Below are 26,036 nucleotides of genomic sequence, written 5' to 3' on the forward strand. Positions count from 1 at the left end.
GGGAACAATCCTTTCGGATGCCCAAATTTCCTGCGGGAGATGGTTTGATTTGATTTGAAAATGCTGGGTTATATGGCCCACTAAATACCATCGAGCTCTGAAGAACGACGAAGAGCCTAGGTTGAAAATTCTCAGTCTTGGCAATTCATAACGAGAACACATTGAGGTTGTATTATAATATATATACTCAGAGACAGTCAGCAGTGGTAGATAACTCACGGGAATACAAGTGCGGCGGCGACGAGCGCCAGTAGCCTGAGCAAGGCGGGCCTCAGCGCGGGCCTGAGCGCGGGACTGAGCGCGGGCGCCGCGGCGACGCACAGCGCGGGCCACAGCGCGGGACACAGCGCGGCGAGCGCGGCGGCCAGGACGGTGCGCGGCGCGGGCGCGGACCGCGCGCCGCCGTTGCCGTGCTGCATCGCCGCCGGCTGCTCACCTGCACCACACACCATGTACTTTGTTAGTTCAACGATACACATTAGTATAATTATAATCAAGATCAAGATCAAGATGCCAAAAATAGTATAATTATTTTTGGTATCTTGTCTTGTTATGTAAAGATACGCATATACTGACTCGAATCATAATTAATGTACGCATTCGGAAGCATACGTAGGTAGGCTTACGATAGAAAAGAAATCGCAATAAGTAACAAGTGATTCGGTACTGAGAGTGTATGTAGTAGTGAGAGTAGTGAGAGTACTGACCGCTGAGCACGTGCAGCATGACGGAGGCGGAGTCGAGGTTGGAGGGCGAGCACGAGTAGTTGCCCGAGTCCTCGCGCCGCGGACTGTAGATGATCAGGTTGCCCACCTGCAACATACACATATCCTATTATAAATATTCCCAATTAATTATTATACATATATTATTATGTTGCTGTTGTGTTGCACCAAACAAAATGTTTGTTAATATTAGGGCTAAGAAATGTTTGATTTTGATTTGATGAATATTTTTTTTATACGAGGTCTATTTAGGACAGGACGCGAGGGATTCTGTAGAGGACGCAAATTTGTATGACGCTATGGAGACAGAGAGAGACAGAGAGAGAGACAGTGCGTACCGTGGTGTCGGGCGCGACGCGCTCCATGCGGATCTCGACGAGGCTCTTGTCGTAGTTGAGCACGCGCTCGTCGTTGTGGTACCAGAAGATGTAGGCGGGCTCCTCCAGCGCCTGCGTGATCACGCACTTGAGGCTCACCGTCGTGCCCGCCTTCACGTACAGCTCCGACTCGCCCACGATCTCGATCTTTGGCACTGAAACACGATCACACCGCGCCATCACTACACACGTCGTCTCAACTCACCTATGTGATTGCGACGATCATTCAAGAGGAATTATCGGCAGAGTAAAGTGAGAATTAATTGTATTTGGCGCGTTCATTTTGATGATCTTCTGTGTTCAGTAGTAAAACGTATGTCAGTTAGACAGTGTTGAAGACATCTCTAAATCTAGATAATCTACGTCCACCTGGGCCCATGCATCTACCGCCGGTACTACGGTAACCACAAAGTGAAGGAGGTCAGTATCAGTACTAGACGTAGTAGCTGCACTGCCAGCTTGTAGGAACCCATGTTGCGCGTCAGATAGTAATGGACGCAAACGATAGTCCCTTACGACAGGACTTGCTCTACAGCAAAGTGGTAGAAGTGAAGTGCGAGGTCGTTTACGTACCAACTACGTTGAGCTGCACGAAGTGGCTCATCTTGGGCTCGGTGCCGACCTGGCACTCGTAGACGCCGGCGTCGCGCGCCTGCACGTACTTCACCTGCAGCGTCCACGTGTCCGTGGCCTCCACCAGGAACGCCTGGAAGCGCTCGTCCGCGATGAACGTGAAGCGGTCCACCGTGAGGATGTGAGCGTCGCGCCGCCGGATCCACGACACTGACTTGTTGCTCAGCTGACGCACCTGCAACGCCGACATCACATAGTACAGCCGCCAGTCGGCGCAACCAAATAACTAAAACGTAAACGAAATAACTTGAGAGGAGCGTGGATGACGGAGACGTTACAGCGGCGGTGTCCATCAGTCCCGTCTCTCATATATTTTTCTCAAAAGATTACTATCTACTTTCATGCAGCAGCTTGGGGCTATATACAAATGCACAAAGATATTTTGCGCTAGCCATAACTTGTTAATAGTTGTATGCATGATCGTAATATTAAATTACAAATCTCATAAAAGCACGTTTTATTGTGTATGTTTCCGTGGCTAAGTTGATGCGCGTTCAGCGACAGAGTGAATGAAACAAGGCCTGACCTTGCAGGGCAGGTAGGCGTGCGTGCCGAGCTGCGTGGTGATGTTGTTGGGCGCGGTGGGGTCGAAGTACGGGCCCGTGTACAGCCCCACGTAGCGCTTGGTGAGCCGCGGCCCACCGCCCGCCTCGCCACATGACAACACTGCAACAACAACAATAACTCGCTACAATTCACCATACACACTATATTTTTGTATATGTTCATTGATCTATGTTCAAAGTATGATGCGTTATGTAGTAGGCGAAGTCGTATGAATACATAACTGTAATAAAAAAAAAAAATGTTATTCGATGTTAGGATACGAAAAAGATAATAGTTTAGGTGTAGCGGCAGCGTGTAAGTAGGTACACTAAGCACCGCCGGGCTTGGGCGAGAGCGGCGGCGCGTCCGGAGCGCGCGTCCGTCGACCGCTGCCTTCATATCCATTCCCGATTTCCGGAGCGGGGACCCAATAAAAACGAGATTTATGTGCGAGAGCCCGCCACTGAACATTCCGCCCCTCGTCCCCGCACCAACCCGCACTACCCCCGCTCTCGGGATCTGGATCTTATTAATTACACGATTTTAATTTGTATACTTTCACTCACTGATTGATTGATTGACTTGACTTATTGGGTACGTGTGCTCATTTTGATTTTATTTAACTTGCCGGTAAATGAACTAAGTAAAACACATTATACGTATATGACGTGTGTAGCAGTAACGGTACAGTTGTTAGTGTTGCTGCTTGTACAGTAGAGCAAACGCCTGAGGGTGAAGGGAGGGTGCGGTCGCAAAGAATAGACTACCGGACGAAATGTAGTTTTTATCGATGCTACCCGGACATCGACGTCTGCCCCGGATATTAAGAAATGAAGTCCCACATCATCCGCGGAGACGGTCGGCGGCCATTGCTTCCACGCTGTGTTTAAGTACTTAGTTCAGTGTGGCGCGACCAGGAGCAGAGGGAGTGCAACACGAAGAGTGCAAGTCTGGTGTGTGGTGTGTGAGGAGCGTGGGCACGTGACCACGACCAGATCCGCCGCGTGCGACGAGCCACGACGTGTTCGAGGTGATCGGCGGCGGCTAACTGCACCTCAGGAACACATTACTTATGAATCAAATATAGTCCACCGCAAACACAAAGCGAACATTACGAATGGTTTCTTGTTCCATCGGGGCCTAGACCGACCCCCCCCCCCTCTCCAGCCGGCGCTCCGCATCCTGCTCCTGACAAATGACTAGTATTCATTAGAGGCTCCCGCGTCTCGCTTCTATTAATACTTAATTACTCTCGTCTTCTGAATGTATAGTGATGAATTTATAAAACGTCGCGTAATCAAACCGCGCTGTTAAATAGTTGCATTTAGATTTATTTTCCAACCACTAGCTCTGGATGTAGCCGTGTACATAACAGCCGCTGAACATGACACACACGCACACATCTTTCAAACATACACAAACATACGCGCACGCGTTTTCGTTCAGTTTCCTTAAAGTTTCACCGTTGAGTTTCTGGACAAACCATCGCTGATCGCGGCAGTATCGAACATTTATAGTGTGGCAGCGGCAATTAAAACAGTCGCATAGTTTGTGTGCACAACTCACACATACAAGCAATCAGATCAGTAGGTCAACTCAGTATTGTTTTGCGCTACTCGACCCTACACTCGGCAGCGGGACATTGTGTTTATGACTGCTTTGATGTTGCGTATTGTCTCTACGTATACCGTATAACAGTATTAACGATGGCAGACAACATCTAAGCGTTTCTGTCTACTATCATGAGTGGAGGACGCCAACCACCAGGAATTGGAATAATTAACAATGTTTATTAAAATAATAATTCATCAGCGAGCTTTCATATTAAAAAATCTAAACACTCTTGGTATGTCATTGTTCATTCATAATATTAACATCTCACAATAAAAGAAAACAACACGCACGTGGACGAATAGAATTTGCCTCGACAATGTGGGTATTCGTAACGTGCTACGAGCTGGCTACGGTGCTACGACGCACCGGTCGCGGTGTAGCCCTCGGGTGCTACGTAATTAATTCCATCGTTATGCAAATGTTCGTTTTGACTTGTTTCGCTTGAGTATTTAGCATTTCAATGCTGTACTGCTCCTCCAATTATGTAAATTAATTACTTTTGATGATCATTAATTATGATAAATTGACGTCACCTTAATATTCCGGTGAGCAAATATTTTGTTGGATAATAATAATATATTATATGTCTTTGTCTTACTGTGTAAGTAAAGTTAGGTTAGAATTAAGGAACCATAGGGAACAGAAAGAGTTGTGTGTCGAGAAAGGCGAGCGGGTGTCACGAGCACACGTTACGATACGATATAATTATCATCACATCACAAATGACGGATACATTGTATTCTTATAAAATATCCAAACGATACGCACCGCATCAAACTTTGACAATGTTCTTTTTTTTAAAGTTTAAAATGAATAATTAACACTCTAATTATACTGATCAAAAATAATTATGCACGAAATTTTAAAGAAATAGAATCTTTGTCAGGGCGATTAAATCTAAATTTGGAGTTATTAGATGGGTCATGTGAGTGTCGCCTGTGTGTGTGTGTATGTGTGTCTGTGTGTGTGTATATTCGTGTGTCGTGCAACAACGTCAGATACAACTTTGTCAATTTCCTGTCGCGCAGAGCAGCGTCGCGTCGCGTCACGCGTCGTCGCCTCCAGTCTCACGTCAAGCGTGCATTGTAAGTGATGCACGCTGCTGCCGCGGACAAACAGTCGCTGTCGCCTTACTCTTAAATGTACCATTCTACGATACTAAGTATACTCGTTGGAGTAAGGGTATATATTACTGTCGTGCGTGAATGTATTTTAATTTTACAACAATTCTGTAAATTGTAGAACATATTAAGGTATTTATCGCTTTAAGTCGTTTAAGTTTTAAATTACAGTTCACCGCAATTGAACATAATGGCTTGAGTCGTGACTCATACTACAAACAACAGGTTAGCACGCCGCTTGTTACGTTCCATTTTGATGCAGCGCTACGTAGCGGAACCGTAGCCGAACGTGTGGATACACGCGCCCTCGTAGCACTGCTACGAACCGCTACGAGGCTTGCTCGCATGCCGCGTACACATTTACCATGTCGTTGTTGTATAATGGAGAGTGTTCCCTTTAATTTGCAACACACAACACGAACGTAAATCATTCGTTTGCTCTAGAGCGATATTAAATTCATAGCGTGGCGCTCCCGCATTATAACAAAACAAATATGCCAGCTAATAATACTATAGAGGGTTTTTTTTTAATGGTTCGGAGCTCGCGATCTATGCCTAAGATTAAAGTTTAAAGACTGGATTACGGAACTGCAAAAACCAGTTCACCTCGTCGCTGAAAATAATCATAAGCCAAGAGCTTAGACGCAGTGTGGCCCACACTCGCGCACACACGCGGGCACGTAACTGACAGTCGACACGTATATTGTAAAAGTGGTCCAAACATACGAAATGTTAATTATTCAACGCGCGTCGATGAATAATGTACGCGAGCACATTGAATATTCCATTGTGAGATTACACGTTACGCTCACATTAGTCGGCTCATTAGGCTTTTTGTGTGCGGCTCGCGGCAGTGGAGAGCGAGCTGCGCCACACGGCGCGGCGCGACTCTGCGCGACGTGTTAGCTTGGTGCAGTACAATGTATATTGTGTGAATGAGAGCACCCTCGCCGTGCTCGTGCCACGTGCCTGCTACTGAATCACGATCTATGGCGAGTAATTGTGGACGGAGTTCAGCCACAACTCGGAGCGATACTACTCCTTAACTGTGCACTCGCGCTGACATCTGCGCTGGTAAACGTGCTTCAAGTGGGTGATAGAGCTCTGTCAGCCATTTTATCCAGAGCCTTAGGTAGTTAAGTCCTTCTAATTTCCTACTATAAAGATAGTCGCATGCTTTGTACATTGCAATATTGGTACCGTACTATAGAATAAACATTGTAACAGGCAACATAAGTCCAAACGTTGCGAGCGATGTGAGGTAGTGCCTAGTGGATAGTTTCCGGCGAGGAGTTATCGCATCACATCAGCGGCGGCGGCACAAATGGACGGATACTTTTGCGGAACGAATTGGCGCGAACAACAGCATCGTTAGCAACAATAGACCCCCTCTTCCCTCCTTCCTCCACACTTCAGGACAGCTGTCCCACATCCTGCCCTCCTTCACTTGGACGCTTACGACAGGTTAGTAGCTTCCACACGACTATTTGGATTTCTCGATTACAAGGCAAGATCGTTGTTGTCTTTGCATTTGTCACCAAAGAATGATTCAAATAAATATATAGTATATCAACTATACCAATGTGCGTATCACTTTTCACAATTAACAGCTAGTGTACGTCAAATTGATGGCCACTATTCAGTAAATGGCTGCTTTGATGTAACGTGTTAAACACTATATATATTTTAAGAGAAAAAACAATGTACAGGATAGAGACTATCAAATAGTTGTCAACGGGCGGCCCGATGTAGCCTATGCATTAACTGATAGATAATAGTTTGCTCGGATATTGAAGTTTTCGGAGTGTTGAATTACTATTAATAAAGTGTTTAGTTTGTGTCTCCGCGCTGACGCGGCAACACAACAAAGTGAGTGTACAACAATGTACGGCGCAAGTGGCTGCACTCGAGTAAAGTTTGTAAACTTGTACAGCGCTGACGTCTCGACTACGACGCTACACTCCGTGAGCTGAACACGCCGCCGCCGCCACTGTGGCGACATCTTGTGGACAAACACAGGTGTCGTGTATTCATTCCGCAATCACAGGTACCAAGTAACCATTACGAGAATACAAGTAACTCTGATGTTGGAACGAAAGACTGCACTTGACATTAGCGATGAACTACGTCGTGTACGACATGAAAGTAATGTTGATGTCCTTTCTGTGCATATTTATCATACGGTTCCGGTTCTTAGAGCTGCCGTTATTTTAATTAAGTTAATAGTGTCGAGTCGCGTGCTGACGTCCGCCGACTATCTGTTATTAGCGCCTATGGCTCCGTATCTATTATAATTGATAGTTACGCCAATTGAATACCAGTACTCTATGATATTGTGATCGTTATCACTACATTGGTAACTGAGTGTAAATAAGTGATAGTTTTAAACGGTTATTGTCAAACGTCCGCAGTCTGAGTTGTCTCTTATTTGAACTCAATTCCGCGTGCGTCATACGATTGCTACTGATACTGAGAGGTGACATTAGATGTGTCGGAAAGAAAATAACTAGTAATTATTAGGTATGAGATTGACTGTTGGTCGTTGTCAAGAGAGAGGTCGATTGTCACGTACGGCACACTGTTATCGTATATCTATTTTATGCAGTTCACAAATATTAGTATCAGCAAAGAATTTGCATCGTGCGCGATCACGCGGGCTGTATTCTCAGCTTTGTGTACGTGGAGATGAGCCGACTGAATATCTTAAGCTTAACCGTTCTCAGCGCAGGTAAATAGTTGAAATAATTGAGTGTCGGTGTCGACACTGAAACAATACAAATAGTTAACGAGCGCTTAACTGAGTGTTAGAGCGCTTAAACGCACGCTCGGGGCGCAATAAAGGAAATTATTCATCGGCGAGCGGCAGGTAATTAAATACAAATTAGGAGCGCAGTCGCGCGCTGCACTGCTGGCAGCGCTGCGAGCTGCGTGGGAACACCCCGGCAATTAGTCGCCGGCCAAGATGTGTGGAGGCGCTCCCCGAGCCGTGGTTCAAAGCTAAAACTGCGAAAGCGCCGCAGATAGAAATAAATTTATTTCCGTCATATTGTTGAAGTTTTACACTCCACTCGCTCCGGTGTCGGTTACGTAACCGCCCCCCCCCGCCCCTCACTTTCGCGGCGTGCACCAGCCATGCACCCGTACGACTCTAAAACGGATTCCCTTTACAATATTTCTTTTCCAGTTCGCATGTGAATTTCCCGCGGCGATGCGAACTATTCATGCGCCCGGAGAGGAAAATTTATAGCGCGATATTTTTTTAACTTCCATTGGAATCGAAGTTTAAATATTAAAATGATATCGGGTCTGGCGGCGTGCCCGGGTGTGCGCGGGGTGCGGCGGGGGCGCGCGGGGGAGGGGCGGCGTATTGAAGTGAGAGAGCGCATTTAACACATTAGTGGCGCGCTGTCGCCGACACTATGTTCCGCCGACAAATGAACATTTGACCGACGCGGTGTCTTTACATCCCATATTAGTCTAGAGTACACTATAATTTGTTGCTCATTGTGCATTGAGCAATCTCAAATGTCATTAATTTTCCCTCCGGTCTCTCGATAATTACAATCAATCATTTATTCGCTGTAAGGGAACAACAGACATCGATTGAGATAAAATGAAATTGAACCACACACCTTGTCATCTCTAGCTACACATAATGAATCTGTAGAGAGGTCATATCTCTACATTGAAAAAAAATATAAAAAAATACTGTACACTCTATTTTATTGTCGCGCTAACACTCGCACACGCGCTACCCGCACAAGGTTTCCGCGTCATGCCAATCGAACCTATCTCTACTAGTTTATTGCTACGCGGCTTCTACGGCACGTAGCTCAGTTGTGGCTACGAGGCTACGAGGGCTCGTTAGTGCCTAGTTTCAGTCTCAATTGAAGTAGCAAGTTAATACCTTAAGTAATCTGACTTTTTAATTGGCGGGTGCGGCGACGTCGGCGCGACGCTTGTGTTAGAACAAATTAAACTTGTTTCCGACCGCGGCACGACACCGACACACAGTCACACATGACGCTCACACGTCATCCACCTCCAAATGCCAGGAGGTGAGGTCGAGCACTGCTTGCTTACACTGTACATAATAAAAGACGCGGCGTACCTCACGCGGTATATTGGACCTCGCGCTTTGAAATTCACATAAAGCTAAATGGAAAGCTCAACTTGTTCAAAATTGCTGTTTATGAAATTCCGGGGACGAGTTTAATACACACGCTTCAGCGGCCGAGCTGCTGCGGCTGTACATCAATCCACATATCAAGCTAGCTGACAGTGAAAAAATATCACTTTGTGAATAATGCTATATTCGTAAGTCATATGAAACTTCTTATTCGGTATCTGTAGGTCGATTCTCTACAACTATCGACTACCAACAACCGGCTGGTCATCGAGAAATTCAGATGAAAATCTGATCAGTTCCTCTAACGGGCACCGTAGTAACTATTTTGGCAGTACATTTTAAATGTCAAACTTTCGATACTCGGCAGTATCGACTCGGCCACTGAATATGAATAGTGTGTAGGTTCGATACAGTAGTAGATAGTGCGTGTGACGTGACGTGCGTGCGGTGACGTCACACGGCACGAGTAATGAACCACCCGTAATCTGTAACAGATTACTGACCGCAGCGCCGCACCGCACTACACACTGTACATTAGTGTTCAGTACTACACCGTGACACACTACGTAGAGTGAGTGACGGGGATCATATTGCCTCGACGCCGGCTACTGCTCTCAGATATCATAGTGTAGTAACACTTCAGTGTGTAAGTAGGATATAAGCTGTCAGTTGCGTTTAATGAAACGAGTGGCAAATATGAACTAATTCATAACATAACGCCATGTAACAAACAAAACTGATGCCGTAGGTAGTGCCAGTAGGAGCAGCGGGCGGGCTCGGTTCGTGCTCGCAACCAGTTAAACGTTACAAAAGAAACGCGTACACTTCACAAAGCGATTGTCGAGCATTGTTGCCCACTGTTCGACGGTGCACTTGTTTTTCTAACCCACGGGGAGCGGAGCCGGCAATCCGGTGCAATCCGGCGCAATCCGCCCGAACAATCGGATAGTGCAAGCCGGCGGGCGCGCCCTCCCGGGACCGTAATCGGCTTTCGAGTCCCGCGAACCACTGCGCGACCGCCCGCGCTCCCGCTGCAAACATTGCGACTAAAATGTCGCGTCGCAAGTTCACCTGTGGTGATGTGCTCCTCGTCGAATCAAACGTTGTTTCCAACTACACTCGTGTCACAATGGAACATGATGGATACATTTTATATTGCGGAGTAAACATAAATGTGTTGTAACATGAGCGAGTCAGTAGCGCATCACTAGTCTGTCGTGATGTTGCGTCAGTCCATGAAGACGTAGTTCGTATTGTACACACGCACTGCACGTGGCCTAGCGACTGCCTAGAACCGCCACACCACACTCCGTCTATGTAGATATGCATAAAGGTGTCACATTTTCAGAAGCACATCACCGGTGGCAAACACAGTACGTGTCACTTACACGAGTCTGAAATAATGGGTTCAGCAGAGGAAATGCGTCCACACCCCTGTGTGGCGCGGCTTTCAAGTCGACCGTGGAGCACACACTGACACACACTCACACGGAGGACAGCAGTGAGTTCACACGCAGCACTGAAGCAACCCGTGACAATCAACAACACGCAGTATCGTGTAACGTTCTAACTATGATTCACTAACGACACGAGAGCGCTGCCAATCATAGGGCCACGCCGCCACCACGCCGCGTCCAACGACCGAACATCTGCGTCCTGCCGTTTTACTGAGCTTTGGATAGATATCTAAACAAAACTCTGAATTACATCTTTGAATTCATGACATTTGATGAGTGTTTTCTCTTTATTTTAATATTTCAGAGCTTGGCAAGACCAGAGCTGATGATTTAGTTTACTTTTTGTAATTAAATATAATTTATTTACACACGATATTTCCTAATAATTACATTTATACTAGTTGTCTATTCACAAATATATACAAATAAAACCATACAAACATAAGTGAATCTACTGGGTGTCGTAGAAATCATCTATTTTTTGCTGCTTCGTCGTTTCGTGAATCGATGAAAAATATAATATTCAGTGTGTTGTATTGCGCTGATAGTTGGGTAAATGGTCCGCGCTACGACCGCGCTACGACCGCGCTACGACCACGCCACCACAGCGCTACCACCGCGCCGCCACCTCGCCGCCACCGCGCCACCACCGCGCCGCCACCTCGCCGCCACCTCGCCGCCACCGCGCCACCACCGCGCCACCACCGCGCTACCACCGCGCCACCACCGCGCCACCACCGCGCTACCACCGCGCCACCACCGCGCCACCACCGCGTCGCTGTGAGTTCTAACTCGATAACACCATTAACTGGAAACAGACGCGCACAACTTTTATTTGATTGTGCTCGCCGTGAGATACCCCAATTTTTCCCTCACGCGGCCTCGAGGGCGAGAGGGCGACGCAAATGTACTCAATTATATAATTATGTGTATGTTAATATACTTTTATAATTTACACTCGTAAGTGACAGTTACAATGTACTCCATCTCGTTGTCGGGGCTTCTCAAAAAGCGGCAGAGAATTATAAATGTATGAAACGCGCGAACGCATTGTGGAGGCCTCATTATACGTCATTATTGAAGGCGCGACGCAAATGTACAGAGAGCGATAAATAAAACGTTGAGTGGCGCCGGGCGGAGTAGCACGTGTTCGCGACACGGCGCAACACAGCGCGACACAGCGCGACACGACGCGGCAATGTCGCGCGACAAGCTGACAACACGCATTATGTGAAGTGTTGCACACGAGGGCACTTCCCTCTGTTTAACTACATTTATTAAACCGCTGAAACTGTATTAACATTTCATACAGCAGCGTCGCGATTAGCTGTGACACACACTGGAGAATCGTCATCTTCACAACGTATTCTATTATAAACAGTTTTATATTACACGACAGAATGAAAAGAAACAACTTTACAAAAGAGAGTCGTAGTGAAACAAAATAACGTGTTCGAAGCATTAAAACTATTTATCGAAGTCATCTTATATGTAAGTTTACTTTACAAGTGATGTTGGTCGTCGTGGCGATTATTGCAAAGTGATCTCGCATTTATCATTTGCGTCAAAACACCGTAATTAGGCGTGTTATGAGCCGCGGGGGTGAGGCACGGACGTGAACGTGGCGGAGAGCAGCTGCGAGGGGGAGGGGGGGGGGTGACAATCGGCCGGAGCCCTCGATGAGGCGCGCATTGTGTAGACGCGTCGTAATCCTCACTCGTAATTACAGCAGTTAATTAATAACGTAATTGGTTCGCTCTCACTCACAGATCATAACGACGCGTCCTGCTCACGACGCGGCGACGCTCAACAAAGAAGCAACTTCGATTAGTAATGAGCGTCGTGTGACTGAGATATGGTCACTTCACACTGACGACTGAGGTGGTTAAAATTATTCCTTACAATTTCTGCTATTATTATATTCCTTATAATTCTATTACTATAAAATACCTCCTTCTGTGTTAGCGATAAGAAGTATGTATGTGACGTCACATATCAGGTTACACGTCTTGATTCGTTTCCTTTGATTGCTTTATTTGAAACCGTTCATCTATACTAATAATATAATACTGAAGAGTTTGTTTGTTTGAACGCGCTAATCTCAGGAACTACTGGTCCGATTTGAAAAATTGTTTCAATGTTAGATAGCCCATTTATCGAGGAAGTCTGTAGGCTATATATCATAACGCTACGACCAATACGAGCAGAGAACAAGTATAATATAAAAGCAAAAAGCGATGCGAGTATCTTAACCAGTGTGTCACCGTCACTGCTATGTTAACAGATAATGCATTAACAGTACTGCTGTAAAAAAAAAAAACATTTTTCTATGGTGAAATTGTGAAAAATGTTAACATCGTTCTACTAAAACATAAATCCTACACGTTGTTAAAGATCGGGAATAAATGTAGAGTCATGTAGAGTCAGCTGTTAGGGCTCATTGTGTAGCGCGCGGCGGAAGCGGCGCACTCTCGGCGCCTTCCCGCCAGTTCCTGCGACCTGCCGTCGCCTGCCATCACCTGCCGCCGCCTGCCATCACCTGCCATCACCTGACATCACCTGACATCACCTGCCGTCACCTGCCATCACTCGCCTCACTGACGTCTCAGCGGGTGAACTGCACATCACTGTACGATCGACGAGTGTTACACAACCAAGTACATATTGTGCTACTCCATGATGTATTACGTACGAAATGTAACTAACTGTTTGTTTTTCCTAAATACATAAATAAATAAATAAGTGGGCTCCCACGCTTGGTGCTCATGACAAGGTCGGCATCACTCCAATTACCTTGGACAGTTATAATTATAAAATAATGATAACTCGCGGAGGAGAAAAGTATCAAGTTTCATAAATAGTTCCGTTTTTACAGTGACAGTAAGGAGTTTAATTGGACACTTAATTTCCGGAGATTCAGACAAAGTTGAATAAGTATATGGCTATTTGTTATACATTATATTATTACCTAACAAAACTCAATGAAGGAGCATATTATAAACTATATATGTATGCAAATTATCCTGGTTATCATCTAGCAGATAGTTACCCGCTGGTAAAGAGTATGTAACATAATAATGAGCGTGAGCGTTAATACTAATTCAAAGTGCGCACTTGTGAACTGAATAAGTGAAGATTTAAAGCGATAATTTATGAAAGGAGCGGGTGTGGTGGCGGCGGCCAGATATTCTGCTGCTCTTAGATATTTTTCACCCCCTCGTCTATTGAATGCGTCGCGAGGGATGGGGGCGCGGCGGGCGACGGGCGGGGGAGCGCGGGGGGCGCGGGGGCGGGTGTCGCGTCAGCAACATCTCGGCCGCAGACATATGACGACTGATGACGACCAGCTTTATTGTAAACCTCGCTGAACTGAACCTGCGCGCGTGTGTGTGTGTCTGTGTGTGACTGTGTGTAGTGAGCAAACACACATACATGGCTAGCATCATCGGTTTTCATGTGAAACCGTTTGAAGTAATAAGTATAAGTAGTAGTTCATTGATATAAGTTCTACGTAGTCTATGTCACAATACATTTGTGGTGCGATTAAAAACTAAAATTGTAATTCTTTAAATCTCTAATGCTGTAAAATAAGACATGAAAGTTTGCACGGAAGTCATTTTCAGAGGGAGAAGTTATTTTAAATTAAAGTGTCGCGTCGTCAATACTGCTTGATTCAGTATCGAGTGGACATACAAGCATCATAGTGAAGTTATCTCTTCAAACTATGTAAATGTGTCGCTCTCGCCCACTCGTACAGAGCAACATTGCGACAGTAGTGTAAGTACTGCGTAGAGACGCATTGTGGCTTGTACTAGGGTACTAGCGTAGAGCAAAACACACAGTTATCAGTTTAAAACGCAGATACACGGGTGATTGGCGCATGAAATATTGTCGGTTCAGTCGGCCGGTGGCGGCGAGGGGGGGGGGAGGGGTATAGATTAGTTTAGTTAATGGACTGTCAGATTGTATCGCGGTGCTTCGCTGCTGCTGTTTCTATTCGCTATACAAGTAACAGTATTCAGCCGCGTCATAGCAACTCTAAGTGTTAGAATATTTTTTTGTTTAAATAAATAATACAACTCCCGCACTAAGATTTGCTAAAAACATACAAACAACGGATAAAAAGGACAACCAGACCCGGAACTACTATTTGTAGACCGTACAAATAATTGTTTCGTGTGGGAATCAAACCTACGACCTCCCGACGCAATGGCAGCGGTGTGGCGACCTTATCCACTGCGCGCCCGAGGCAATCAAACATCTCCCAATATCAGCAGAGTAACACACACACTCCCGGGTGCATTATAGCACAAGTGTGATTTATTGTTTCTCGTAAATTCATTAACAACTCGCTCTGAACAAATAAATACCCCGTACTATCACCATATTCGTAGATTTACTGTTAAAAACAATTACTATAATATATTACCTGACTGAATTTTACTTGCATTATTTCTTTGTTCAGTTAAAATATTTATAAATCAATACATTCATTGTACACAAATAAAAATATTACATAGATAATAATTGCGATAGAGCATAATCTAAATGTGAAGAGAATGTACATCGTCTTCAAATTATTGTAGAATACAAGGTGGAAGTTTAAGCGCGGATTTAGCGCGGAACTATCGCGGTACTAGCGCGGAACTAGCGCGTAATCGCACTGACCGCTGCTTAATAGAATCAACTTTTAATCTCCTCGGCGGCGAGTGAATCTCGCGCGGTACAGAGCTCTCTGTCGCTCACAACATATAAGCCACACTACACAATAGAGCGTTCCAATGACAACCGATTCAAAATTCTTATCGAACAATCTTTCGTCTACGTATAGAGCCTACGAATGTTAATAATTAAATAAAATAGGCCTATCATTGGACAACTCACACACGCTCTTTGATTCCAAACTAAGCAGAGCTTGTACTATGGTAACCAAATAAGTGATATATGTACATACCAGCAGTTCTAAATACATACTTATAAAAATACATTAACATCCAGGCTCAGAACAAATACTCGTGCTCATCACACAAAGATTTTTCCCGGGTGAGATTCGAACCCACCACACGCTGCGCTACGGTTATTGCGGCGAGGTGACCACTTTAACCACTGCGCCAAAGTGTATCAAAATATCATGTGCTTTGACCCCGAGCGTAAAAACAAACTTAGTTGTTTATTGTACACGGAGCGGAACGACGCATTTTTTACACGGAGCTCTGTAGCACCCGTCCATCTGTTGACGCAAATATTAAATAAGTGATATTGACTCTATGCACTATGTAAGTACATCTACATATATTAATGACTGAAGAACAATTCATAAAGTAGTTCGTCATCATTTGACGAGACCTGACTCAGAGCCTCCGCCAAGTTCATACAAGTCTGTTTAGATTTCATATAAACTTAATTTAATTTGAATATGTGTTGAACTCACAACAATGTTTGTACAGAGACGTATGAAATGAACTCGACGGTCACGAGACTGTACGTCGTGGGTGTAATGTGTACGAGTGTACGAGTGTACGAGTGTACGCAGGCTGAGTGTATGGGGTACATTGTGTGAGGGTCGCGAGTTGTACGACAGATTGCAAATTAAAGCGAGCCCTTTGATGTGGCGCGATCACTGCCGCCCGGGGAATGGAGACAAATTGGATTTTTGTTTGTTATACAGCGAGGACCGCCGCCGCCGCCGCCGCCACCTCACACAAGATGTAGGTTAATGAATTATGTCGCCGCACAGATGTCATGCACTAGGTATCTGGAGCGGTCATTGAACCGCGCCGCACAGACCATTGCTCTCCTCATCTAGCCTACATCTAACTACCTTCTCGTTTTAACGTAGGAATTGTATTGCAGATGATTTATGAGACTACACTGCCTGGGACAAAACACATTTGAAATTCCTCTTTGAGTGCTACGCTATCCGCCGTTTATTCTCTTAACGAATATTCGGACAATTGAATTATAGGAGTAAAAGGCGAGCAGTCGGCGGGCGGTGGTCGGGCGGTGGTCGGGCGGCGGTGGTCGGTGTGTGTGCTCTACAAATTACCGCGGCCGGTCGTGTAGCGACCGAATAAAACTTTGTGTAAAGACCTTTGTTTGTACAATGTGAACAGAATAATCTCCTAGGGTCACGGGCACCTGTGTTAGCTAAATAATCCACCGAGCTGCGGCCGGGCGAGCACGGCCGAGCGCAGGCGAGGCGGGGGGGTGGAGGCGGGGGGGGTTGGAACAACGGACACAGTGTTTTTATTGTGCACGTCTCAGAGATTCGCGTCACGCACCCGCGCGGATTCATTTCACGAGGCGGCCTTTTTATAATTTAATCTTATACCTTGTTACAATCAAAATGATAAAAGGGAGCTCGCAACGTGCGGATATTCATGAGCGCCGTTTTTCTGTGTCACTACATCGTACAAACTCGCTGCGGCTGTGTGTGTGTGTGTGTGTGTGTGTGCGACGAGAGCAAATTGGAGGGCAGTTGTTGGAGTCGCGTACGAGTTAATTCCATTGAGCAAATTGCTCAGTAAATAACGTGAGAGTCTGACGGACACATAATAGTTTTCCAATTTGTTCGTCGCTCTTATAATTTCATTGGTTTTTGATGGCGCCGCTTTGTGCCTAACGAACCGCTCGTGATGAATGTTTTATTTCCTGGCAGCGGACAGCGCGGAGCGGCGCGGTGCGGAGCGGCGCGGTGCGTCGCGGCGCGGAGCTGTGCCGGCGAGGAAGCGCCGACAATCCGCTGTCATTACTGAGAGATGAACACGCGCTCTTTAAGCCGCGCTTGTGTAAGTGTTCTGATCAATACATGTGTTGTTGCAACGTAATCGCCGCGTCTGCAACTGTTCAATTGTTTCATTAATTACTGTACCGTGCGCGTTACACACGCAGTAATATGTGCCAGTGGAAGAGTTTTAAATACAACACGTTGTACAAGGCGGATGTATGTGGAGCGTTCGTGTAATAATAATGATAATATCACAAATATTTGTAACAGGGTTACTTACATTAGCCACTGTTACGAGTTCTGCTTTGAATAACACATTATCCTCGCCCCATATAATTAATTCAACATCCGCATTCATATCGTCTGTATTATTATTGTATTACCTCACACACACACGCACACATATTGTGTGTATGTGTTTGTTTACTCTCTTACCTACACACACAAAGCGCTTTGTTCTCTCGGGGATAAGCAGAGAACTACGCTACTTAGTACAACTCTACTTAAATAATTTGCTGTAATAGTGTTTGAAAATGAATAGACTGTTAACCTGTGCCTTGTGCAGGGCGCTAAATAGCGCGCGGTGCTGGACATGAGCTGTACGTGATAGTGATAGTGTCCCGCGAGACTCAGGCGAGCACACACAGTACACAGCCATGTGACACACGCGGGTGTGCTTGCCTCATGACCATGAACATAACTCTTTGGAAATAACTCAACATCTGCTATGATTACAGTTTCTAAGGAAAACATTACCGTGAGATAGTGTGATTTGAAACAAAATACAGATTTAATTATTATGGCCGGCACTCCGACAGGCATATGTTCTTTTGTGTCTTGGTCATAACAGGTAAAATTGTGGACGTTCAATGTCAATATTTCTTCGGAATGTATAAAAGCACTTTAATCGCCATTAAAAGAACATCAAGCGATATCCGTCACGGTGAGTATCGCGGCCACAAAACATCCGATGTTACTTTAAACCTCGACTTAGTCATTCGTCACACACAGTTGTCATACAAGCGTTGTTCACGCTCGAGTGCACTCCACAACAATACTTTTACTACGAGCTTGCTACGCCGCTACGTCAGCTACGAGCTATGAGCTACGAGACTACGTAATGTATGAACGCGGTACGTGTAGACGTGCTACGCTTCTCTATTTTTAGATATGACGTCACGCGAAATAAGACATCAGTTTCTTAGAATTTCCATCATATCCGTTCAGATCCGTGTCATCTCTCATAGTCATAAAGGAGGTTCGCTTGACATTATATTCGATTGATGTCAGCCTCCGCAGATAAAGCTCGCAGCCTCCCCGCGGGTTCCATTTATACATTTCGTTTTCGCAAAATTCTTAAAGAAACATATCATAGATTAGATCCAGGGAGCGTTTCGAGTGGAAATGCGGTTATACTGATTGAAAAAATCTTATCTCACGAATAAAAGTTTAGATAGAGGCTGTATATTGTGTAGAGGGCTAATTCTGTGGGTACTCAGCTATTCGCTGTAATGAGCTTGGTGTGTATGCAAATAGTGTATGTGGGAGGGGGGAGGGGTCGGTCGCAGGGACCGAGAGGGAGGGGGGGGGGGGGGGTGTTAAGGTCGGTCGCGGCCGTACAATAGAGATTCGTGTCACGCGCCGCAATTGGCCACTTTTAGTGTTGTGCGGCGGAAGGTTAGAGGCCGGCGCGCGCGGGACCTGCGGGCGAGCGCGGGCGAGTGCGGGAGCGAGCGGGCGCCGGGCCGGGGTTATTGCTTATTGCACACATAAATAGGCAGTAGAGATGCGCCGCATGAATACGTGCCAACTCCGCCGCCGACCGACGCCGGCCCCACGCTCCGCACATACAGTTTCAATCACTCCGCGAGCGCCCTCGTCGCAGTTGTCACTGATACAGCGGGGTCACTTATTAGTTTTGAACTGATATTCATCTACAAATAACGTGGTCATTACTTAATGCTTCCGTTGCGTGAATATGATCCGGACTCAAGACAAAAAATATTTGTGATCTGGATAATGGATGGCGCCGTCTAAATGTTTTGTGTATACTTATAGAGCATGTAAAGACCTCGCCGGTGATGGAGACGGTCTACCGTTCAATCGTGCTATCACGCAGCTATTACTGCTTCAATGAAAATAAAATCGAATATCGGAGGGGTTTTTATGCCTGGTTAACGCATCGATTGCTGCACTCGTATGTAGCCTTGTCGTCAATGCACACGTTAAGGTGGTAATATAACAAACAATATTGCAACATGCCCTTGCATCCTGTTGGATGAGCTAATAGGCTGATGATTTCTATTTGTTGTTTGTGAATCAAATGAATTATTTGCATTGTTGATACTCTGACGTGTTCCAGAGTGCACATGTCTATAGTACGTTTTTTTTCTTTCTTTGGGTACGGAACCTAAAAACGAAGCAGAGTATTAATGTATAATGAAGAGAATACGGTATTACATTAAACAGTAGCCGAGTACTACCCACTAGGGAGTAACTCGGGGATGAATGAAAGTTAATCTTACACCCTCACAGACAGACAGACACTACAGACGGAGCACTCGTCTGCGTTCGCTGCTGTTCGCTTCATTAAACATTTGTATGTCTCACTGTGCATGTGTGCGTCTATATTTATTCGCACGCTGCGTGTATGTGTGGGTTTAAGTGACGTTTTCTACATGTGTGAGTGTTTCTCACTTCACGTGTCAGTCGAGTATTTACGAATGTGTGCGTTTGTGTCCGTGTGTGTGTGGTGTTGATAGTATTCTTTTGTGCGTGTTTAATGATAAAAACAAGGGTAATTCTATTACACAACAAAGACGGGTACAATTTTATCGAATATTAAGCGCAGTTGCGATATTTATCACTCGACCGGTACCTACTCACACGCTGCTCCGACACGAACAGCAAACACTATTAATGTATGTTAAAATAATTAACTAGATCGATACTAAAGCATTATCTTTGTCACACAATTAAATTTGTTTTAATATAAGTTTAGCACACCAAATGAACCTATCACATATCGGTTGGAATATTGCCGACGCGAACTATTTAAATTAGATACACATAATTTGTGTAGCGATAAAGATTAGTTGGCGGAGTAAGCCAACTCCCGCTCGTATATCACGCGCCTCCATGTCCCGACACTCCCGACACTCACACTACAACTTTACAGGCAGTAAACAGGCCGCACTAGCGCTTATCATATCTCCGCCACTCGGCAATAACTATTAAGTATTTATCTTCAGACTTGTCCCAACTATCATACTCGCTTCTGTACACTCAACTGCGCGTTGCGGTGTCTTCCTAGTGAAGCGCTACGTCGTAGCGGTCTCGTAGCATCGTAGCTGATTGGTATTTGCGCGCTGTGAGCGCACGAGCACGCGCTACGCCAATATTGTCCCGGGATGTACTCGTGAATATTCAGCGGCTCGCACTGATTCGCTCACTACATCTCGCTATTTGCCTACAATCATGAACACGCTATCGTCGGTGTAATTTATTTGAGTCCATCGCCGACGGAGGAAGCCATTAAACGCTATCTTTATCAGAACGTTCGCATGACTTTATATTTACGTGCGCTCCGACTACTTCCTGTGAAATATTGTGCACTCGCACTAAGTACGTCGGCGCATGGAAAGAAAGCCTCGCTTCAAACTTTTCTTGCTGAACTAAGCTCGCAGAAACGAGCGAAACTTGTAAAATAATAAATTAAACTCGCCCCGACTCGTATTACTGAATAACATCTCGCTAAGTACACGGAACACGGTATAAAGCTCGTTGATGTGATTTGAGCTGTGCGGGTGTAATTTTAAGGTCGATTATCGGGTGTGCGGCGGTGTTTATCGTAGAAATATGGTAAGTGTAGCGATAGCGGCGCGGCGCCTGACCGCGGCCGCTCGTAAAGTGCCGCGCGCATTGTGCCTGTGACTCGTGTGTGCTCGCTGCTCGTGTGGCACAACACTACATGTTGCCTACTTACCCGACGCGAGCGTTTCAATTACAACCTCACACCTATACTTTAGAGTTTGATATCGCTCGGCGGCGCTGAGGTGTACAAAGTTGAGCGATATCACGTATAAATAGTGCACGTAGTATGACGTCGTGAGTGAGGCAACATCATCGACGTCGCCGGTACGAGCCACCACTCACTACACTCACTATAACTCAGGGCAGCTAGTTCCAGCGCCGTGCTACTACTAGTATTACATTTAAATGATCTAGTAACACAAAGATATTTTTTTTTAACCCATTAATTTATGTCCCACTGCTGGGCAAGGGTCTCCTCCCAAACGAGGGAAAGATTAGAATGAGTTATGAGTCCACCACGCTGGCCAAGTGCGGGTTGAGGACTTTGCATGCCCTCAATAAACGTATTAAACAACTCATGCGAGGTTGCGTCACGTTGTTTTTATTTACTGTAAGAACATATGAAATGATTTTGAATACCACATTCAAAATTTGTCATGTTGCCTCGGGTCCAAACCCTTGACGATTTGCGTGAAAAGCGAATGCTTTGATCACTCGATTGTTTGCAACTGTAAATATAATCTTTCTACTTATGCCATGTACAAAGTACATAAGGAGAACAGATAAAAGATTATGATGAGTATGTAGAGATAATCGCATAACGCGAGTCGCGATTACAATACGTCATAATGATAATGAACATCGACGCGGAAGACTTGCCATGAGCGAGTGAACCCCGGCCACAGAACGAGCTGTAATATTAGAGCCAATATAAAAGCGATATAATGGCTATTCCCGAGCACGACCCCCCCGCCCCGCGCCGTTCGCCTCGCGCCCCGCCGCCCCGCGAGAATGTGCAGCGTTATGACCAACATACAATTTAAACGTATCTATTGGAAAAAGGCTAGATTTGATAGATTTACTGTACTAAGTTTGTAGGCTTTTTTCGTATGCTTTCTATAAATCCAAAACAAATATAGGTCGCACAAGTATTGGTGACTGATATAATGTAAGATTTATGATTACAACATAGATAGCTGCTACTTTTGTAAATAGGATACAAGCTGGTATTTTGGCGGTGGAATGCTTCAATTAACTTAGTATATACTTAGCATAAATTGTTCAAACAACAGTCTTTATTTCCACAAATCACGCAAATGGGACAGGAGAGGCGGCGAAGAATAGTTTAATCGGAACACAATCAAAAGCGCAGCTAAAAATAATCGTGTGAAACGACGCCGAAGTCCTGAACGTAACAGTTAAGTGAGTGAAGTGTCCGGCGAGCGTTAGCGTTCAGCTTATCTGTGGACTCGTACCGCCTCTAAACCAAACCTTATCGCGGCCCATCGCCGACGCCGTGAGATATCGGACCTCGCTGCAAACACAGCCTTGCGCCTACCGCCACCGCACCGAACACACTTACAACCCTGCACGGGTAGATATAGGGATGATATTCGCATGTGTCGCGCTAGAACGCTTGTTATCTAACATTGGTAAGTTGGTCGGCAGAATGTATTAAGTGGTGGGAGCGCGCACGCGAGCCGCAGGTGACTTTACTTTTAATAGTTTTGTGTTAGTTAAGCTAATAGCGGTGCGCAATGGACAATGTTCGCAAGTGACATTATCGGATAATGTCGCGGGTGCGCGGTAATGCTCGGATTAGTGCGCGCGGACACGTACTCACACACACACACAACGGGCGGACTTGCGTGACGTCATTACTATTACAATTTTCCTCTCCATTTAAATAGAGAGCACTGAATGTACAGAGCGACGACAAACAGCGACAGAAAACGTTAAACTGTTCATGATTTTTTAATTTTTTTAACGTTCCGGTAGAAGTGGCGACCAGAAATTGACAAAGTTGATCATTTCAACTCGTAGGTACACAGCAAAGCCTTGTAAAAACTCCGCGTAGTCGTGGAGATATAACGACATTCAGAAACACAGATTCGTTTTATGTCGGACTTTGTATCGCTCCCCAGTCGTCGGTAAACTTTTTCCCAGTCATTTTATTCGGCGAATGTAAAAAGTATTTGACCGAGCTCGCCGCTGAAATGTATTTTTTGTATTGTTCTAACGAGGGCCTAAGTTCCGTTAGCGGCTGACTAATCACCTGCGTAGGTAAGAAGTTTTGTCAGAAATGAGAACTCATTTATTACGTTTGTTATAAAAAGAAAAATACGTGGGTGAGTGAACTTGGCGTTATTGGTTATCAGCTGTCAAATCTGTACTCAGGTGGGGTAACGTCTTTGTAAAATGCTGAAATGTGAAGATATAAAACGTTGGCGGAAGCAGTTTATAGCGATTGATTATGTTTGTTTTTTGCGAATAGAATCAATCTGGTCGCGTTGTCGGCTGCTCGCGAGTATGTCTGTCAGTGACGAGTGTGACATAGTGCTGTGCTTACCTCGATCACTCGACCACTCTTAGCTTTAACGTAATAAGTAACTGGTTAATGCGTATGCAGTAATATTATAACTATATTGTTCAAGTACCCGCTATTATCCTCAGTCTAAACAGACGTGTTTTTGTGAAACAATTCCACGTTTTTCGCTGTACGTTATTTCACTGTCTCTATCTATTACGTGGCACAAACATTGTAGAGTATTCTCTAAAAGTAGCACGAAGTCATGCACAACACAAATGTGCATCAGATAAAGTTTATGAATAAAACGCTGATATCAAAGGTTTGTGGTTAAATTAAAGTTGCCTTCAGTGAGTAAAGTTAGCTTGTACGTTGTTCATAATAATAATTCGCAAAAACAACAGCTGTTCGTGAGCGCACACACAGTACACGGTACACAGAGTACACAGTACACAGGCATACACGCGGCAAACACGGAGCCTCGCCGTGAGGTTAACTACATACAGCGGATTATTTACACGCCACTGACTGCGAGCGGAACGTGCTCGCTACCAAATAAAACTGTGGCTGATCTTCAGCCGGCACACGCGCTCCACGCCGCTCCTCGCCGCGCTATGTATGCACAGCGCGCGTACATAATAGAAAAGAAACACAATGTAGACTCTCCGAGGCTCGTGATTAATTAGAAACAATGCGAGCCCTCGTGCGCCGCCGGCTCCGCGCCCGCTGCGCGCCGGTCCCGGCCCGGCCGCGGCCCGGCCCCGGGCTCGGCCGCAGAACAAAGGCGGTAATCCCGCCGGATGCGGCCTCTCCGCGCCGCTGACTCCCAGACTATAAAAACCGCTCACTTTTGTTTCCGTAATTATCTAAAACAGGTTGCACCCGAAACGTTCACGATCCCGTATATGCGTATGTACTTACATTGTACGTAACAGACGTAACGATGCTAATAGGAAATGTTCCGAAACACTCGTGATCGTAAACGGTTACTAGTTAATACAAACTTTGTGTATTAACGTACACTCGGTGTAGTATCACCAGGTCGCGGGGGGCGCGGGGGCGGCTGGGCGCGCGGGGGCGGCGGGACGCTCATTTTTACGAAAAGGATTATGTATTCCTTTGTGTTGGAGATGAATTGGTTTGTTGTTGACAAACAACGGAATAAAACGATCCGCCGCAACAATCGTAAAGATTTTAATTTTGCTTGTGTTGTTCTGCTTTGTTCGGAATGTTCGGTTGCGGCGAGAGCTCGCGGGAGCCGACACTCGCGACACTCGCGACACTGACACTTGTTAGTCATTTATCTGCCGTCAACATCAAATGAACTGACACATTTCATTAAGCGACTGAACACAGTGTACACGCTAAAAACACAGTAACATAATAAATCGTACTCTCTGTCTTTGTTATGTAACTAAATTGGTATGTACTTACTCTGATTTTAATGATATTGATCAGTTTAGGGTCTTAACAAAGGAAAGGATACACAATTGAGAACCAAACGTTTTAGTGCTGAAAACAAAAACTTTATAACAATTAGATAGAAGCTATTATAATCGTCGTATTTAAGAGTGACGTCGACGGGCGCGACCTCGTCTGTTGACTCGCGACAAACAAGCAAGATGTCTGCGAGCGACACTGCGACTGTAGCTTGTCGCGTGTCGCACGTCGGCGACAAACGCTAAGTAAAGTTGCAGTGCACTCGTGTCGCGTCACAATAAACTCGTTTGAAGGTGAATAACAATGGTTCTTGCACTGAACATACAAGTTATTATTGAGGCGCTTCTATTCTTAACATTGTGGCGTCTTTTAAAATAACTTAAGCCCTTGACTTTAGAGACATAGCTTTCTTATCAAGTTTTAAGGATTACGCAGCATATTAACCTTAATTTTGCTTGACATATCGGCCTATGTCGCAATTACCAACTATTTCATTGAATATACATCGCACTGTAGCTAAGAATAATTGGGTTTAATCTCATCTCACACTATCAAACTACTTAAAACTTTCGTGCAAATAAGAGAATATCATACTGAAAGCTAAAATCAAACGATTCAACTAAAACTTTGGACAGATTTAATCAATTAACACTCACGACGAACAGTTTCAGCAGTCACTTAAAGTATATTAGCATAGTAAACATTGCACACCAGCTCTCGCACTAGTGAGCAGCGTGTGCTCGGCGGCTGACCGGCGGCTGACCGGCGGCTGACCGGCGTGTGACCGGCGGCTCGCACGTGCACGGTTCCGGTCACGGCGGCTAATAGCTTTTTTGTGTGTTCTCCGATCTCGGTGATTTGTTAGCACCCACTTACCGCCACTTATGTGTTTACCTCTATCGCACATCGCATCTAACACCCAACTTA

At 45.4% G+C, this 26,036-nt stretch overlaps 1 protein-coding gene across 1 annotated transcript in view; it reads right to left on the bottom strand.

Annotated features, from left to right (window-relative positions):
- Positions 1–26,036, bottom strand: part of LOC142978983 (neurotrimin-like) — a 104,260-nt gene that overhangs the window by 1,223 nt on the left and 77,001 nt on the right. The window contains exons 3-7 of the mRNA XM_076123649.1: positions 2,262–2,401; positions 1,676–1,910; positions 1,064–1,257; positions 708–813; positions 220–436 (exon numbers count right to left, since the gene is read on the bottom strand). Of these exons, the coding sequence (XP_075979764.1) occupies positions 220–436; positions 708–813; positions 1,064–1,257; positions 1,676–1,910; positions 2,262–2,401 (892 nt within the window). The remainder of the gene's footprint in view (positions 1–219; positions 437–707; positions 814–1,063; positions 1,258–1,675; positions 1,911–2,261; positions 2,402–26,036) is intronic.

Source organism: Anticarsia gemmatalis, chromosome 15, assembly GCF_050436995.1.
Source record: "Anticarsia gemmatalis isolate Benzon Research Colony breed Stoneville strain chromosome 15, ilAntGemm2 primary, whole genome shotgun sequence".
In the NCBI taxonomy this organism is placed as follows: Eukaryota; Metazoa; Arthropoda; class Insecta; order Lepidoptera; family Erebidae; genus Anticarsia; species Anticarsia gemmatalis.